The sequence below is a fragment of the Esox lucius genome, chromosome 11 (assembly GCF_011004845.1).
Source record: "Esox lucius isolate fEsoLuc1 chromosome 11, fEsoLuc1.pri, whole genome shotgun sequence".
NCBI classification, from domain to species: domain Eukaryota; kingdom Metazoa; phylum Chordata; class Actinopteri; order Esociformes; family Esocidae; genus Esox; species Esox lucius.
The window spans coordinates 21,954,203-21,972,347 of NC_047579.1; the positions used below are offsets into that span (position 1 = coordinate 21,954,203).

An 18,145-nucleotide genomic window follows, 5' to 3' on the forward strand; every position below is an offset into this window, starting at 1 on the left:
CTTACAGATGGTCTCACATGTTGCTCAAGCACCCTCTGCTTGAGCAAGATGGTGGCCAGCTCATGATGGTGAGCTGGCCAGGTCCTGCTGCAGCAAAGCATCCCCAAACCATGACACTTCCACATCCATGCTTCACAGTTGGTATGAGGTTCTTTTCCTGGAAGGCTGTATTTGGTGTGCGCCAAACATGTCTTCTGTTCTGGTGTCCAAATAATTCAATTTTAGACTCATCTGTCCAAAGAACATTATTCCAGAAGTCCTGTTCTTTGTCTACGTTCTCTCAGGCAAACTTCAGTCTGGCCTTAGTCTTTCTGTTGGAGAGTAAAGGTTTCCTCCTTGCACACCTCCCGTGAAGATTAAACTTGTGCAGTCTCTTTCTGATTGTAGAGACATGCACTTTTCACATCAACAGTCGCCAGAGCCTGCTGTAGGTCCCGTGATGACATTTTAGGGGTTTTGGAGACTTCTTTTAGCATCTTGCGGTCTGCTCTCGGGGTGAACTTGCTTGAATGGCCAGACCTGGGCATGTTGGCAGTTGTTTTGAATGTCCTCCACTTGTACACTATTTTGCAGACAGTGGAATGGCTGATTTCAAACTTTTTAAAGATCTTTTTAAATCCCTTACCAGACTCATAAGCTGCAACAATCTTCTTTCTGAAGGCCTCAGACAGGTCTTTCGATCTCAACATGGTGTTCACTCTCACGTCAACAGTCAGGAGCATACCAAACTGAATGTCTGAGGTTTAAACAGGGCAAGCCTCCTTCAAAATGCTGAGTAACAATGTTCTAATCATGTGCACCTGATGTGATAAACCTGTGTGTGATTTCAGCCAGTTTAAGTGGGACAAAATGTGGGGGTGTCCTAATTTATTCCTCACCAGAAATTGCATTTTTATTTTATTACATTCTACAGAACGTTTTAAAAGGTATTTTCTTCAGTTTTACTTGTTTAGTTATATTACTTGAAACTCCCAGTATTGTAAAAATTTATATTAAATAATCATATGTCTAAATATGTTAAAAAACACACATTTACATAGGGTGTCCTAATTTTTACACATGATTGTATACGTTTGAACCGATTTGAAATACACTGGTGGCTACCAGGCTTGGAATTTCGTTATTATAGGGGCAAGGTCATTTGGCCTGTATAACAAAAAATGTTAGGGCACAAAAGCCATAGAGTGAAACAGGATTTGGAGCTTACACATAAACAACTTGAATAGTTTATAAGAAAAAAGCTAGTCAGAAGGATAACAATACCTCAGTTGCCCAAAGGTAAACCTATACAAAGTATCCTTTAACATCACAATCACCTGCGTTAATGATTACGACCTTCTTAGGGAGTTTTTCCTAGCCACTGAAATTCAACACTACTGAAATAAACATATATAGTGACTTATTTGCACGTAGAGCAAGCCATTTTAGTTTTTTAATCTTTCGCCACCGGCATGTTGTATAATGTCAAACCTAACATTACTTCTCGGAGCTCTCAAAAAGCGTGCAGGTGTATTCTCCCACTTGGAGGTCGGAACTTTTTCACCTCCCAGTTGCTCATTAACATTGCTCATAACTAGCTAGCTTGCTTACCTGCATGTAATCTGTTCTTGTGATTGTTCTCAGTTAACAGGATCAAACAGTTTAACAGGATGAACAGAATTAACTATTACATCTGTGGCCAACATTCTGCAGTATCATGTAAAAAGAAATGTGAATGCACTTTGCTTTTATTCAAGCAACTGTCTGAACATTTAGTACAGCCAACAGTACTAAACATAGAACAACCAGCGTAGTGGAACATTGAGAAAGCATACATTTTTAGCCACGTCTGCTGGTAAATGTGTGTTAATGTCTGTGTTTTTGCCAATTGTTGGGGGGTATACATAAAGGTATGGCGTTTTTTTTTTTTTTTATCTTGCTAGTGTAGTGATAATTTTACTGAACTGATGTATTAATGGATTGTACATTGTATATTTCTACTTAAGTATTGAGTTTCATGGAATAGTACTGTGTCCTTGGGTTTAGACAAGAAGGACAATGCCAGAAGTGTTGAAAGTTTTGTGGGAGAGGAGATCTGTTTTTTGTTTGTTAAACACGTCTGAATGATATCAGTGGAACATTGGGTCCTCCGCCAATCTGTTAATCTGCCTAAACCATCAGTGTGTGTTTGTTCTCTTGGTATGTGGCCATCTGTCTTTAAAGGGTCATTAACAATGCCCCTTTAGCCCCTATGGGGAAGGAGGGGCAATTTGCCTACTTGGGTATACACATAGGAAGGGAACATGTATTTTAGACATGAGACAGCTGTGCTGTATTTTACCACACCCTTTTGTGCTGTAAGTACTGAATGTTTTTCCAACTGACCCCAGAGATGTCTCACAGTTTATTCTGTAAACTTTGATTCTACTCTCATTGCAAGTATTAAAACTGCTTATTCTGCCAAGAGAACTTTGTCTCTGTACCTACTTCCAATAGTGTTCTATTTGATGGAATTTCTGTCACACTAGTTAAAACGCAAATTGATTTGAGGCTTATTAATTATTGAGGCTTATTCCAAAACTGTGTGTAGGACTGAATGATTTACATCTGACACTAGAAATTTACTGTAAAATGTTTTACTAGTAATGTGTAAATGTTTCTGTTTTTGCTAAGTAACTGTGGAGGTATAAAATAATATTGTCAAAAGGAATTTATCAAAAGGAAATCATGGAAATATGCACAGTAAGCGTCTTCAAAATAATCCAATGTTTTATTTTCTCCAGACATAATATTACTGTTCTGAGATCCACCTTTGACCAACTGTACATGGAACATTCTACCTGAAGTGTTGATCGCGTCTTTGCAAATGTAAGCTGACTTGTTAACTTTATCAACTCATTCCAGATGCCCTGGAGGAAGACCAAACTGATACATGCTGTTAATGGTGAATGCTGCAAACCGGCAGGTTCCACTCTAGAAGACAAGACTGAGATTTCTATAGGAAAATCTTTAATGGAACCAATGTTGCTTAATTTTAAACATGAAAAGCAAAAGAGGCTTGTAAGGGGCAAATTAAGTTGCTTTGGATATTTTGACAGAAATATGACATTAAAGGTTTTGTTATTTGGCTGAACTATCCCTCTAAGATGGTGACTCCGTTATCATTACCATGTCCTTGGTTGAGAACATGAAACAGTGGAGTGATGTCCCTGTCCCCAAAGTCCTCTGCCTGGTTAACCAGCGCATCTTTAACCGTCTTGTATCCCGCCAGAACGATCACTTTCTTGGGGCCAAAGTGCACCATGAAGACAGGGCCATATTTTTTGGAAAGCTGGACAGATAAAGCATAAAGAATACTGTAGACAATGTTGACATATGAATGAGGGCTTCACATAAGGATTTAAAAACAACTATTAGTCAAGAGTCAAATCATGAAGTCAATAGTTTCCAGCTGGTTACACCTTGGTTCACTATACAATATATCAACTACTTTCAAATACATTTAGAAAATTAGGAGTTCGATATTTCTTATTGGAATAAGCATGAATGCATAGAAAGAGGGAGTGGGATGTCTCCCTTTTCTGTCTCATTCTCTATGTTGATACAACCAAGCCACATAAAACTATCTTTTATATAAAGGGGGGTTCTTGAAGATGTACTGCACAAGAATAGGCTACAATTGATGAGAGGGTTCTGCAGTCCTCAGGGTTAAAACTGCAGGACAAGCTGCTTTATGTTTTGAAATTGAAAACCTACAGTATACTACTCACTATTAACAAAAAAACATTCTCCTACTGACAAACATGAAACAAATACTGCACTGTTTTAATGTCAATAAGATGTTTTTTCTCCCAGAATTGCTTTACCTTTTCCTGAAACAAAGCCTGGTGACAGCCTGGAAAGTGTTTTATTGTATTGAGTGGTAGAAGTAAAGAAATGTCTAACATCCTTAGTTTGAGTTACTTACTGAAAGTCAGTCACCAACGACAAACTGTCAGATTCCCACCATAGACTGTAAAAAAATATGGACGTAGTAACTGTGACGTCACTCATAGGTGTCTGAAGACCCGTTTTGAAGCTCATTTTTGGCAGAGATGGCCGTTGACATCTTGGCAGCGCGTCTCTCACCCTAACTCCCATATAACAAAAAATGGGCAAAGAGGTGTGGCGTGGGTGAAACTGAGGTGCCTGTTTGCCAAGGTACTAAGTTAACAAAGGCTAAGAAGCTAGGCTAAATGCTACTAGATATCAGATTTTCACATATCTTTAGTTATGAGCATAGACTGTATGGTTACGAGTCGTTTATTTGGATGTCACTTGATTATAACGTTACTCGATAGTGACTGGAGTTAGCTGAGGCGATACCAGAAAGGACAAACCGCTAGGTGTGACACGAGTGACAGCTCCAGCACCACACCTGTCACTCAATAGCCCATGCCCCCTAATTATAAGACTTAATATAATTTAAACAGATGAGTTATAAAATAATTAACCCCCCCGCACTATTAAGTGTCTAATCAGCAGAAGTGCTTTAATTGTGTCTCATTAATTAGATTGAAATTACATTGTTATGTTTACAGTGATATGTTGGGGGAGACAAATCATACTTTTCCCCTGGATGGGGGGTCGTGTCCCCCGTCCCCCTGGGATTTCCGCCTATGCCGAAAAGGAACTGTGGTAGAAAAAAAGGAAGCGTGATTATGCTTTCACCATTGTGTGTGATAGAAATGATGTAATCCTTGTTAATAACATTTCTATATTTCAAAGAAAGTATATCATATTTGCAAACCCCTGGTAGGGGATGTTACAACCAGAAAAAGTCCTAATTTCCCTTATTGTGCAATTGATTAATCCACCACAAATGTGATAATATCAAACAGCCTACAAACAGGGTCTCTTCAATACAGCAGGCTATGTGCCCATGAATCAGACACGGCCATGAAATAAGGCAGCCAATCAGCACGGGACATTCTACAGCTTGTGGAGACCTAACCTTGCTGTTTGAATAGGAATATATAATCAGAATAGCGAAAATATTGCATTCATGAAAGCCCTAGAAATGTGACACAGTTGAAGCAACTGAAGAACTATAAAGAAGAGTGGTCAAAATGTTCTTCCCAGTCAATATAAGATACTGATAGACAGTTACATGAAAAGGTTTTAAATTTTTTCCACACTCCAAAAACTGTTTCTACAAGACCTCTTGTCAGGATATGAGTTGTATGCTCTCTTTTCAAATGTCTGGGGATTTAAAGGGGCAGTTATAAGGTATCCTAGACATATCCATTGTCCCATAGTAGGTAGTCTTCATCAGTTGACTTGTTGATTCCAAAAAGGTCTCCATCCACCATTTGGAAGCATCCGGTTGTGTAAAACTGCAGAGCCACCAGGAGCTTAAGCATTGGAGGGACAGCTGCATTCCTATCACTCCCATGCTGGATGACTGGTCCAACCTTTGAGAAGCGATATCTTGTTGAAAAGTAAAATTCAAAAGGGTTTATCCTGTCTCTTATTTTTCTACAAGGAACTCTGTTGTAAATTTCCTCTCCACCGGAAATATGCTGCTATTTTGGTCAAGTTAAACCACCTCAACTGGCATTTTAGAATGAATCTGTTATCATAGTTTAAATTCCAAAATAAGATTTATGGACCAACAGTTTAAAGTTTTGGTTTGAAGGTTTGAAGTCAGAAAAAATTTAGAATCGAGAAAGGATTGCATTTAACTAGGATCTATTTAAATCTAGGTTTTACATTTGGTGCAACTGATAGATAAACCTTGATTTAACCCAGTTTATAAGTTAATCTAAATCAAATCAAATCAAATGTATTTATAAAGCCCTTTTTACAACAGCAGTTGTCACAAAGTGCTTTACAGAGACACCCGGCCTTAAACCCCAAGGAGCAAACAACAGTAGTGTTGAATTTCAGTGGCTAGGAAAAACTCCCTAAGGTCGAATTTTAGGAAGAAACCTAGAGAGGACCCAGGCTCAGAGGGGTGACCAGTCCTCTTCTGGCTGTGCCGGGTGAGATATTAAAAGTCCAATTGGAATAATAAATACATTTCTCTGGGCTAAATCCAGAGTCTATTTGAATTTAGACTAGGTCAGAAGTATGATCTACGTTGGTGCAACCCACTCAATGTCTCAGTGTGTATTGGAGTGAAAGGAGCGGTGATGTATTAAGTCTGGTCCTGCTCCATGTATACACTGCATGCACAATTATTAGGCAAATCGTATTCCTCAAGATTTATTTTGTTTAACAAACACAATGCCCTCAGTCAATCCAAAATATAATTGAACCTCAAACCTGAATGATTAACAAAGGAAAAATTAGTTTTGATCTTCCTCAGGGGAATACATGTGTGCACAATTATAAGCAAATAAATTAAAAAATAATTTCTCCAACGCACTTATTTTAAAAGAGTAAGTGCAATAAATAAATAACACAAAATGAAAATTCAAAAACCACAACCTCCCAAATGCTGTTCAAAGAGGTGTATTGTCTTCCCTGACTGTAAATATCACATTTGAGAAGGGTCCACAAATTCTCAATAGGATTTAAGTCAGGTAAGGAAGGGGGCCAGGTCATTATTCGGGCATCTTTGAGGCCCTTGCTTGCTAGCCAAGTGGAGTACTTGGATGTATGTGATCGAGCATTGTCCTGCATAAAGAACATGGCCTTCTTGAATGCTGAGGACTTCTTCCTGTACAACTGCTTGAAGAAAGTATCTTCCAGAAACTGGCAGTAGGTTTGGGAGTTGAGTTTCAGTCCATCTTCAACCCAAAAAGAACCCAACTCCCTCAACCTTAATGATAGCAGCCCATACCAGTACCCCTTCTCCACCTTGCTGGTGCCGGACTCGGAGTGGTGCCCTAGGTCCATTTAGAGATGGACCAGATGGATGGGCCTGTGGCCATCAAGAGTCACTCTCATTTAATCTGTACATAAAACCTTTGAAAAATCTGTCTTCAGGTATTTCTTTGACCAATCTATACGCTTCAACTTGAATCTTATTCAGTAGAGGTCTTCTTTCAGCCTTCTTGACCTTGTCCATGTCTTTGAGCACTTGACAACTTGTACTACTGGACACACCATGTAGGTTGCAGTTGTGGAATATGGTGGAATATGGTGGCACTGGAGGATAATGGAGGATAATAGCGTCACGTTTAATTATTCTCAAGTCTTTTGCAGTTAATTTGCATCTTTACTTCTCCATGCAATTTTTCACCCCGGTTGACTATTTGCAACAAAACATTTGAGTGTCCGGTGGTCAAGCTTCAATAGTTCAGCTATTTCAAGAGTGTTGTATCCGTCTGAAAGGCATTTTACAGTTTGAGTTTTCAGTAGGGTTGGGAATCGTTTCAATTAAATCGATTCCGATTCTGCTTATCGAATCCGGTTCTTATCGACTCTTGGTTCCAATTCCAATATTCTTCGGAAAGAAAGAACCCAAAATAAAATATATATTTATTCTTTGCACATTTAGGCCTTAATAAGTCAACTGAGACAGGAATGTTTATTTTCCCCTTCATTACATTTTTTTAAATAAAATACTTATAATGAAGAATAATCAAAAACAATTACAAACCAAAACTATTTAAATAGAAAATCTAACAAAACAGTTATTATGAAAGCATCAATGTCTGCAACGCAGTCAACAAATCTTTTGAAGAAAAATACAGCTTGGTGACATTCATCCTTCTCCTTGTTTATCTTCCCCTTAATGGGTAAAGTAAAAGGAATTAATGTACTAGAGCAGGGTCTCTAGGGATTAACCGGTGGTGGACGGATACTCTCCGAACTCATATATTTGAAAAATATATATTTGAATATATAACCCCTCCATGAACTGCCACCTTAACGTGGTGGAGGGGTTTGAGTACCCGAGTGACCCTAGGAGCCATGTTGTCTGGGGCTATATGCCCTTGGTAGGGTCTCCCAAGGCAAACATGTCCTAGGCGACGGGTCAGACTAAGAGCGGTTCAAAACCCCTTAATGATGAGAACAATTTTGAGGTTCGTGACATCGCCGGTATGGCGCAGCCAGGGCCCCACCCTGGAGCCAGGCCCGGGGTTGGGGCTCGTACGTGAGCGCCTGGTGGTCGGGCCTTTCCCCATGGGGCCCGGCCGGGCTCAGCCCGAAGGAGCGACGTGGGGCCACCTTCCTGTGGGCTCACCACCCACAGGTGGGACCATAAGGGGCCGGTGCGGAGAGGATCGGGCTGCAGTCAAAGGCAGGGGCCTAGACAACCGGATCCCCGGACACGGAAACTAGCTCTAGGGACGTGGAACGTCACCTCGCTGGCTGGGAAGGAGCCGGAGATCGTGCGTGAGGTTGAGAGGTTCTGACTAGAGGTAGTCGGGATCACCTCTACGCACGGCTTGGGCTCTGGAACCACACTCCTTGAGAGAGGATGGACTCTTCACCACACTGGAGTTGCCCATGGTGAGAGGCGGCAGGCTGGTGTGGGTTTGCTTATAGCTCCCCAGCTCTGCCGCCATGTGTTGGAGTTTACCCCGGTGAACGAGAGGGTCGTTTCCCTGCACCTACGGGTCGGGGATAGGTCTCTCACTGTTGTTTGTGCCTACTGGCCGAACGGCAGTGCAGAGTACCCGACCTTCTTGGAGTCTCTGGGAGGGGTGCTGGAACGTGCTCCGACTGGGGACTCTATCGTTCTAATGGGTGACATCAATGCCCACGTGGGCAACGACAGTGACACCTGGAGGGGCGTGATTGGGAGGAACGGCCCCCCTGATCTGAACCCGAGCGGTGTTCAGTTATTGGACTTCTGTACTAGTCACAGTTTGTCCATAACGAACACCATGTTCAAGCATAAGGGTGTCCATCAGTGCACGTGGAACCAGGACACCCTAGGCCGCAGGTCGATGATCGACTTTGTTGTCGTTTCATCTGACCTGCGGCCGTATGTCTTGGACACTCGGGTGAAGAGAGGGGCAGAGCTGTCAACTGATCACCACCTGGTGGTGAGTTGGATCCGATATGGAGGAGGAAGCTGGACAGACTCGGCAGGCCCAAGCGTACTGTAAGGGTTTGCTGGGAATGTCTGGCCGAGTCTCCTGTCAGAGAGATCTTTAACTCCCACCTCCGGCAGAGCTTCGACTGGATCCCGAGGGAGGTTGGAGATAGAGTCCGAGTGGATCATGTTCTCCACCGCTATTGTCGAAGCAGCCGCTCGGAGCTGTGGCCATAAGGTCTCCGGTGCCTGTCGAGGCGGCAATCCCTGAACCCAGTGGTGGACATCGGAAGTAAGGGATGCCGTCAAGCTGAAGGAGGAGTACTATCAGGCCTGGTTGGCTTGTGGGGACTCCTGAGGCAGCTGACGGGTACCGGCAGGCCAAGCGGACTGCAGCCCAGGTGGTTGTGGAGGCAAAAACTCGGGCCTGGGAGGAGTTTGGTGAGGCGATGGAGGAGGACTATTGGCTGGTCCTCGAAGAGATTCTAGCAAACCGTCCGGCGCCTCAGGAGAGGGAAACAGTGCCCTACCAACGCTGTTTACAGTAGAGGTGGGCAGCTGTTGACCTCAACTGGGGATGTCGTCGGGCGGTGGAAGGAGTACTTAGAGGATCTCCTCAATCCCGCCATCACGTCTTCCATTGAGGAAGCAGAGGATGAAGGCTCAGAGGTGGACTCGTCCATCACCCGGGCTGAAGTCACAGAGGTAGTCAAGAAACTCCTCGGTGGCAAGGCACCGGGGGTGGATGAGATCCGCCCTGAGTACCTCAAGTCTCTGGATGTTGTGGGGCTGTCTTGGTTGACACGCCTGTGCAACATCGCGTGGCGGTCGGGGACAGTGCCTCCTCGATGGCAGACCAGGGTGGTGGTCCCTCTTTTTAAGAAGGGGGACCGGAGGGTGTGTTCCAACTATAGGGGGATCACACTTCTCAGCCTCCCCGGGAAAGTCAATGCCAGGGTACTGGAGAGGAGAATATGGCCGATAGTAGAACCTCGGATTCAGGAGGAACAGTGTGGTTTTCATCTGGGCCGTGGAACACTGGACCAGCTCTATACCCTCTTCGGGGTGCTGGGGGGTTCATGGGAGTTTGCCCAACCAATCCACATGTGTTTTGTGGATTTGGAGAAGGCATTCGACTGTGTCCCTCGCGGCATCCTGTGGAGAGTGCTTCGGGAATATGGGGTCCTGGGTCCTTTGCTAAGGGCTGTCAGGTCCCTGTACGACCGAAGCAGGAGCTTGGTTCGCATTGCCGGCAGTAAGTCAGACTTGTTCCCAGTGCATGTTGGACTCCGGCAGGGCTGCCCTTTGTCGCCGGTTCTGTTCGTAATTTTTAGGGACAGAATTTCTAGGCGCAGCCATGGGCCGGAGGGTGTCAGGTTTGGGGACCACACAATTTTGTCTCTGCTCTTTGCGGATGATGTTGTCGTGTTGGCCCCTTCAAACCAGGAACTTCAGCATGCACTGGGACGGTTTGCAGCCGAGTGTGAAGCGGTGGGGATGAGAATCAGTACCTCCAAATCCGAGGCCATGGTCCTCAGTCGGAAAAGGGTGGCTTGCCCACTTCAGGTTGGTGGAGAGTGCCTGCCTCAAGTGGAGGAGTTTAAGTATCTAGGGGTCTTGTTCACGAGTGAGGGAAGGATGGAACGGGAGATTGACAGACGGATCAGTGCAGCTTCTGCAGTAATGTGGTCGATGTATCGGTCTGTCGTGGTGAAGAAACCGGTCAATCTACGTTCCCACTCTCACCTATGGTCATGAGCTTTGGGTCATGACCGAAAGGACAAGATCCCGGATACAGGCAGCCAAAATGAGCTTTCTCCGCAGGGTGGCTGGGCGATCCCTTAGAGTTAGGGTGAAAAGCTCGGTCACCCGGGAGGAGCTCAGAGTAGAGCCGCTGCTCCTCCACATCGAGGAAGACCTAGGACACGCTGGAGGGACTATGTCTCCCAGCTGGCCTGGGAACGCCTCGGTGTCCCCCCGGAAGAGCTGGAGGAAGTGTCTAGGGAGAGGGAAGTCTGGGCATCTCTGCTTAGACTGCTGCCCCCGCGACCCGGCCCCGGATAAGCGGAAGATGATGATGATGATGAATTTGAATAATTTGTAGTACACATTTGTCTACCTACAGTATAAAAGGCAAATGTCAGACCGCTATGTTTTTTTTCCTTCCTGAGCGCGAGACGCTGCTAATGTGAGCTGTACCTGGGGCGCTATTGTGGTTGATACACCGCAACACATCGAAAACGGAGCATTCTTTTAGATTCACGCCATGTTAAAGAAACTTATGAATCTTATTTGACGTGCTGCACGAAATGTCCTTGCTGCATGTGTTGCATTTTGCTGTGTTTTTTTTTTTTTGTGAAGCTAAGACACACTTTCGACCGTTTGCTGCGTTTAGACTCAGCCATGGTCCAGGATCAAAACAGAAGTGTTGCTTCTTACATGCTTTTTTAACATCCTGAATAACAAAACACGTTAGGTCCACGTAGCTAGTTCAACTTTTAGTGACTGTAAAATGGGTGCTGAAGCTAGGAAACGAAGTTGGGATTCAAAATGTAGGTCTCTCATCGAATCCACGGTTCTTTGAAATTTGGAATCGGCTCCAGCTTGGAACCGGTTCTCGATAGCCAACCCTACTTTTCAGTGTCAGTTAAATCTCTTTTTTGGCCCATTTTACCTGAGGTCATGAAGCTGCCTAATAATTACGCACATCTTGATATAAGGTGTTATTCACTGTTGCCACACCCTCCCTCATTACACAAATACTTATCACCTGAAAATGATTCAATCCAATGAGCATTCAAGTTTATATTGTTCTGAGCTGTAAAATGTGCATATAAATAATAATACGATCAGAATACTCACTTACCTAATAATTGTCCATGCAGTGTAAACAGAAAAAACTAAATTCACACTGGTACCTCAAAAATGCAACCAGCAACAGCACTAGTTAGGTAAACAACATAGTCAGTGAATGTATACTGCTTCCAAGACAAGAGGCCAAAGCACTTTAAAAGCATGTATTGAGCCTTACCACATACCTCTTGCCCAGAGAGAATTTCTTGTTGTATAATGTAAATAGAAAATAGTATTTAAATAATGAATGTGTCATCAGGTCAGTTGTTGTAGTCTAAGCAGGCTCATTCCTAACCACAATTCATGAACATGTACAAACATGTCTTGAACTTTAGAGGTAGAACCTAAACAGCAATTGTCACTTTAGAAGGCTATAAAAGCAGAAAAAGTCAAATCTAAAATCACCCTGTCCCACAATAGCACACATATTTAAGTAAACCATATTAGACGCTCCTGTAGGCCATCAATGAACAGTGCAATAAGAAATGTTTGGAGAGTTCAAACAGGGTTACAGGAATGTGGTAACAAAAACTAACATTGCATCGTTGTTGTCCAATAAATCTTGTATTTTAACCTTTCCATAACAAAGGTTCTCTTTTCCATTTCCTTCCCCTTTGCTAGTCTCTCAGCTTGCGACAGACTTAGGTTGACTAACATCATTTGTAGCCATCGAGTTCACTAGATCTGCATTACTGTTCAAACTTCATTGCCATAGGACAGGGGTACTGAACTCGTATCTTACGAGGTCTGAAGCCTGCTGGTTTTCTGTTCTACCTCATCATTAATTGCACTTATCAAGGTTCAGAGTTGAGTTTGAGGGCCATAGTCCATAATGAAAGTCCCACATTAACACTTCCGTTCCAAATTCTGGAACAAGACTCCTCCAACACTCGCAATGTGGTTAGTTCCCCTTCTCTACCACTAATGAGCATTCCAGGTCCTGGATATTCCTTGATTACTGGCTTTTGATTGTCAATTATAAAACCTTAAAAAGTTTGGGATGCTGTGTAAAATGTAAAGAAAAAAAGAATGCAATGACGTGCAAATAATTTAAACCCCATATTCAATAGAAAATAGTACAAAGACAACATATCAAATGTTGAAACTGAGAAATGTTATTTGTTATATGGCCAAAGAAAGTTGGGACAGGCATGTTTACCACTGTGTTGCAAAATCTCTTCTTTAAACAATACTCTGTAAGCGTTTGGGAACAGAGGACATCATTTGCTGTAGTTTTAAAAGTGAAAATGTATTTCCATTCTTGCTTGATATAGGATTTCAGCTGGTCAACAGTTTGGGGTCTGCTATGTCGTATTTTTCGTTTTGTAATGCGCCAAATGTTTTCAATGGGTGACAGGTCTTGACTGCAGGCAGGCCAGTTAAGGAGACTTTTACTGCATAGCCATGCTATTGTAATACATGCAGAATGTGGTTGGGCATTGTCTTGCTGAAATAATTAAGGCATTGCATTGCATCATTGCATTGCATTGCATCATCTTCCGCTTATCCGGGGCCGGGTCGCGGGGGCAGCAGTCTAAGCAGGGGGCAGCAGTCTAAGCAGTATTAAGGCCTTCCCTGAAAAAGACATTGTCTGGAAGGAAGCATATGTTGCTCCAAAACCTGTATATATTGTTTAGCATTAATAGTGCCTTCAAAGATATGCAATTCACCCATGCCATGTGCACTAATGCAGCGCCATACCATTACAGATGCTGGATTTTGAACTGTGCGCTGAAAACAAGCTGGAAGGTCCCTCTCGTCTTTAACCCGGAGAACGCGGCATCTATGATTCCCAAAAATAATTTCAATTAATTTTGGTTAATCAGACCACGGGTTTCCACTTCGCCACAGTCCATCTTCAAGAGTAAAGGCCCAGAGAAGACTGGCAGCGTTTCTGGATCTTGTTCATACAGAGACCACTCTACATGTACATGACTAAATGTATGGCAGCCATTCCAGTGTCTGTTAAATTCCAACACAGGCACAGATCATTTTACTTAATGAGGTATTGATTAGGGGATTACCTGAACCAAATCTAATTTAACAAGGATCAGTATAAAAACCACTGCTGTGGTCATCACAAACCTCTTGCAACAGGACCATCTGGATGGCAGAAACAGTGCAAGTAGTACCTCAAAGATAATTTGAATTAAAAAATATATACTATTCAACATAACATCAGAGTTGAAAAGAAAACCTTTGAGTTAGGAAAAGAAGGGTTCAATTCTGCCTTTACTGGCAGAGGGATACAGTGAGCGTCAGGTTGCTAAGAGGAGCCAGGCTGAAGTTTGCAAAAGACCATAAGGATTGGACCGTAGAGGAATGGAGTACGGTCATCTTCTCATCTTCAGTGAATTTTGATGGAGGATCAGTAATGATCTGGGGATGCTTCAGCAAGGATGGAATCAGGCAGATTTGTCTTTGTGAAGGACACATGAATCAAGCCAAGTACAAGGTTATCCTAGAAGAACACCTGCTTCCTTCTGCTCTGACAATGTTCCCCAACGCTAAGAATTATTTTTTCCAGCAGGACTATGCTCCATGCCACACAGCCAGGTCAATCAAGGAGTGGAAGGAGGACCACCAGATCAAGACCCTGTCATGGCCAGCACAATCTCCAGACCTGAACCCCATTGAAAACCTCTGGAATTTGATCAAGAGGAAGATGAAACAATTTTTTGGGCATAAAGTCACCCAACAGCAATGTAACAGTGCCGCCTGAGGGCCCAAAGATCACAGCCATCCAATATTGGTTTTCGACCTTGTCCCTTGTGTACAGAGATTTCTCCGGATTTCTCTCTGAATCTTTTAATGATATTAAGTACTGTAGATTGAGATCCCCAAACTATTTTCCATTTACATTGAAAAACATTATTCCTAAATTGTTGCACTATTTACCTGCAGTCTTTCACAGAGTGGTGAACCCCTCTCCATCTTTACTTCTGAAAGACTCATCCTCTCTGGGATGCACTTTTCATACCCAATCACCCAACTGATCTGTTGCCGATTAACCTAATTCGTTGTGAGATGTTCGACCAGGTTTTTTTTTTGCATTACACAACATTTCCTATCCCAACATTTTTTAAATGTGTGTTCTAGCATCAAATTCAAAGTGTATATATTTTTCAAGGAACAATAACATTTCTCGGTTTCAACATTTGATATGTTGTCTTTGTAATCATTTCTACTGAATATAGGGTTTAAATAATTTGCACATCATTGCATTCTATTTTTCTTTACATTTACACAGCATCCCAAAGTTTTTGTAAATGGGGTTTTGAAATCTCCAAAAAGCCTTTACAGCCATACGTCACTCTAAAGGATAAAGGATAATCCCACTTCTGATTCCAAATATCATATGTTGGCCAATTCCTGATCACATTAAAGGCTGCATATGAATATGCACTCTGTTATTCGTTTAAAAACTAGAGTCATTACATCAGTTCTTGGGGGGAAAAAAAATCTCCAACGCAAATGTCTTTCCAGGACAGGAAGCATAAATCAAAAGACACTGAATCAAATTTCTATCAGAGAACATGCTTCAAGTGTGTATTGCTAACAACCACTTTCTGTTAGTCATATGTTTTGGTTACAGTATGGGAGAGAGACATTCCCTGTTCTGTTCCATCTTTTACAGATTAATTTGGAACAATTATGACATGTCCATTTTGGTGTATGACATTCATTTGTGCCACCTTACATGACTCCACTGTCTCTTCATCAATTCATAGAATTCTTCATAATGAGTTATGTAATATAATGTAATGTAAGTATTTATAGAGATCCGACATGCCAAAACCCATCAATGCCAAATAAGAAAAAGACTAACTAAAATCAAAATGCAGAAAATTATATAAATTGTCTCATCTTTAAATTATTGCCTTTAAAAAGTTGCTAAAACATTCACATTCACCTCAAGAACAATATAAATGCAATAAAATATAAAAGTTTGGTACAAAATAACAGTAAAACCTCCCTTCATTTTTTACGAGACAACATAGAATTCTTTAACATTTATTCTGAATTAAGATGTCTGCATAAAGATGTCTGCATGTCTGTGAAGGAACCGAAAAATGTCAATTCTATGTCTATTTACACTTACAATGAATCTTCATTATTTATTATTGACACGTATACCTATGTACTGGATTTCTGTTCTAGTAGGCTGGCCTTGGAATGTTTATTCCCCCACTACTTGAGTTTTAGGATATAACCAGAGCGAGGGTTTGAAGAAGCTCTCTTGCATTTACCTTTCCTCCTGTCAGCATCTTCAAACTCTGGAGTACTTTAATCTTTGATATTTTGGTACTGTAATGGTAATACTTTCTTTATCTGTTAACAGCGCAGAGATTTTCTTTTATATCAGCATCTCTACATGTATGTTATAGTGGATCTTAGATATCCTCAACATAGGGTACTTTTGGATAAAAATTTCACAAATTTGGGACCAGCCTTGGCTTGGCACATATATAGGGGTCCATCGACCACGGCTACAGCAATCCACCAAGGGGAGTAATGCACCCCCGAAGTCCTACACCCTTGACCAACAATGAGTATTTCTCTGGAGTATCGGGAATTGCACACCTGTCAGAACCAATCGGGTTCCCTCACGTATAGACTCTTGGGAATCTAATTAGATATTCTCTCACATACAACAGGATTTTGAGAATTGGTTAAACTACTGGCATATTTTATGTTTTAATATCTCTGTTAATGATAATCTTTTCTTAGCTTCAATCTCGTCTTTCTGTTTTTAACTTCTTATCGAAGGGTTTTTCTAGATTTTATATAAATACAAGTTTATATTATGACAACAAGATAAGTCAACAATAAAACATGTAACATCCATAATCAACTGTTATTATGTATAAATAAATTGGACTTCGTCACTCCCCGCTCCGGTGCCAACAATTCAACTCTCAAAACAGACTGATTAACTATTGCGAAAATTTCGCTTACCTCTATAATGCACGTAGTTCAGTCAGTCAGAGAGAATTGAAACACTGGTCGTGAAGATATCGAAGTCCCATCTCCGGTGCCAATAAAACGTAAACATATAAACAGCAGTCTAAAAATCCAACAACATCTTTGTTAGGGACTCTAACAAACATTTCTTACTTCTTACCTCACAGAGAGTACGGTAGGGTCTCTTGAGATCCATAATGAGCATGTTACCAAGCAAGGGCAGTGGCCTGGGTCCAGGAGGATTTATCCCATGCTCCGTAGAACTGGAACCGAAGGAGAGAATGTAGACGGCCAGCAGAAACAGCACAGCCCCAAGAAATGTCACCATGCTGGGAATCTGGAGAACAGTTTCAACAAAAGCCATGTCTCCACGTACGCTGAGCTTTGTTATGGAACTTGTTTTTTCTCACAGGACTCAACAGATCTGCAAAGAGAGTTGTTAGGTTGGTTGGAGGACTTGTATGAGCTAGGGATGGGCAAATCGATACTAGTTCTGCTGTCTCCTTCCGCTCCTAATATAACCTACACACAGGCGCACTGTAACACTCAGTCACAGTTAAAGAGCTGAGAGTTGTGTAAGTTACTTGTACGTGGCAAAAGGGAAACGAAGCGTTGTTTGGGGTTATTTCACTCCAATAATCAAACGTAAAGCAACATGTGATCTTCGTAAAAAGTCTGTACGATATTTTGGCAATACTACAAACTTGTTAAAACACAAGAATCAACCACATAAATTAGCATGATGAAGTACAGCGAAGGCGATCAGAGGAGAGAACCCAGGCAAATAACCCTAGATCTGATGACATATTACTGAGGCAATTGTCCTAAATAAGCCATATGTATATACAAAGTATAGTACATGTGAATAGATCATTTCTTTTTTTAAATAATTTCAATACAAAATTAAAAAAAATAGGCTATCATAGGGCAGAATATTACAGTGGGTGCATTTAAATGCAAACTAATATTCTGATACACTGACTAAGGTTAATATTCCCAACTATGTAAAAGTTGATCATATTTTCAAAACAATATCTGAATTCATAATATCAATTTTGAGGGAAAACTAATATATATTGCTCAGGATTTCTACAGCATTGAAAGTATCTCATAAAATGTTGTCAAAGTTAAGATCTCAATGATCTATAGGGTATACAACTCTTACCCTGGCCATTATTTTATCATAAAAGTGTCACTTATCAAATTGTGTAATGCATTTTGGAACTCTTAAACACTTTAATAATTGCATGTAGCTATTTAATCTAACCATTTTAGGTTGTTATGTGAGTTATACAGTCCAGAAAAACGTAATATTTAGCTTGTAGAATTTTCTTTCATAGATGACCCTCAAAGAGCAGCAGAGATTACAAGAAA

At 41.7% G+C, this 18,145-nt stretch overlaps 1 protein-coding gene across 12 annotated transcripts in view; it reads right to left on the minus strand.

Annotated features, from left to right (window-relative positions):
• Positions 1–17,273, minus strand: part of LOC105008234 (cytochrome P450 2K1) — a 30,995-nt gene extending 13,722 nt beyond the window's left edge. For 4 of the 12 annotated variants that reach the window (XR_004576539.1, XR_004576540.1, XM_034295583.1 and 1 more), the window contains exons 1-3: positions 16,932–17,273; positions 4,544–4,651; positions 3,148–3,310 (exon numbers count right to left, since the gene is read on the minus strand). Coding sequence is in view for 10 of the 12 variants with exons in the window: in XM_034295583.1 (XP_034151474.1) it covers positions 3,148–3,310; positions 4,544–4,651; positions 16,932–17,135 (475 nt within the window). In the remaining 2 variants the exon portion in view is untranslated. Of the gene's footprint in view, positions 1–3,147; positions 3,311–4,543; positions 4,652–16,765; positions 16,875–16,931 lie in introns of all 12 variants that reach the window. The other 8 variants (XM_034295581.1, XM_034295580.1, XM_034295587.1 and 5 more) reach the window with 7 other exon arrangements.
• Between the last annotated feature and the right edge of the window lie 872 nt (positions 17,274–18,145).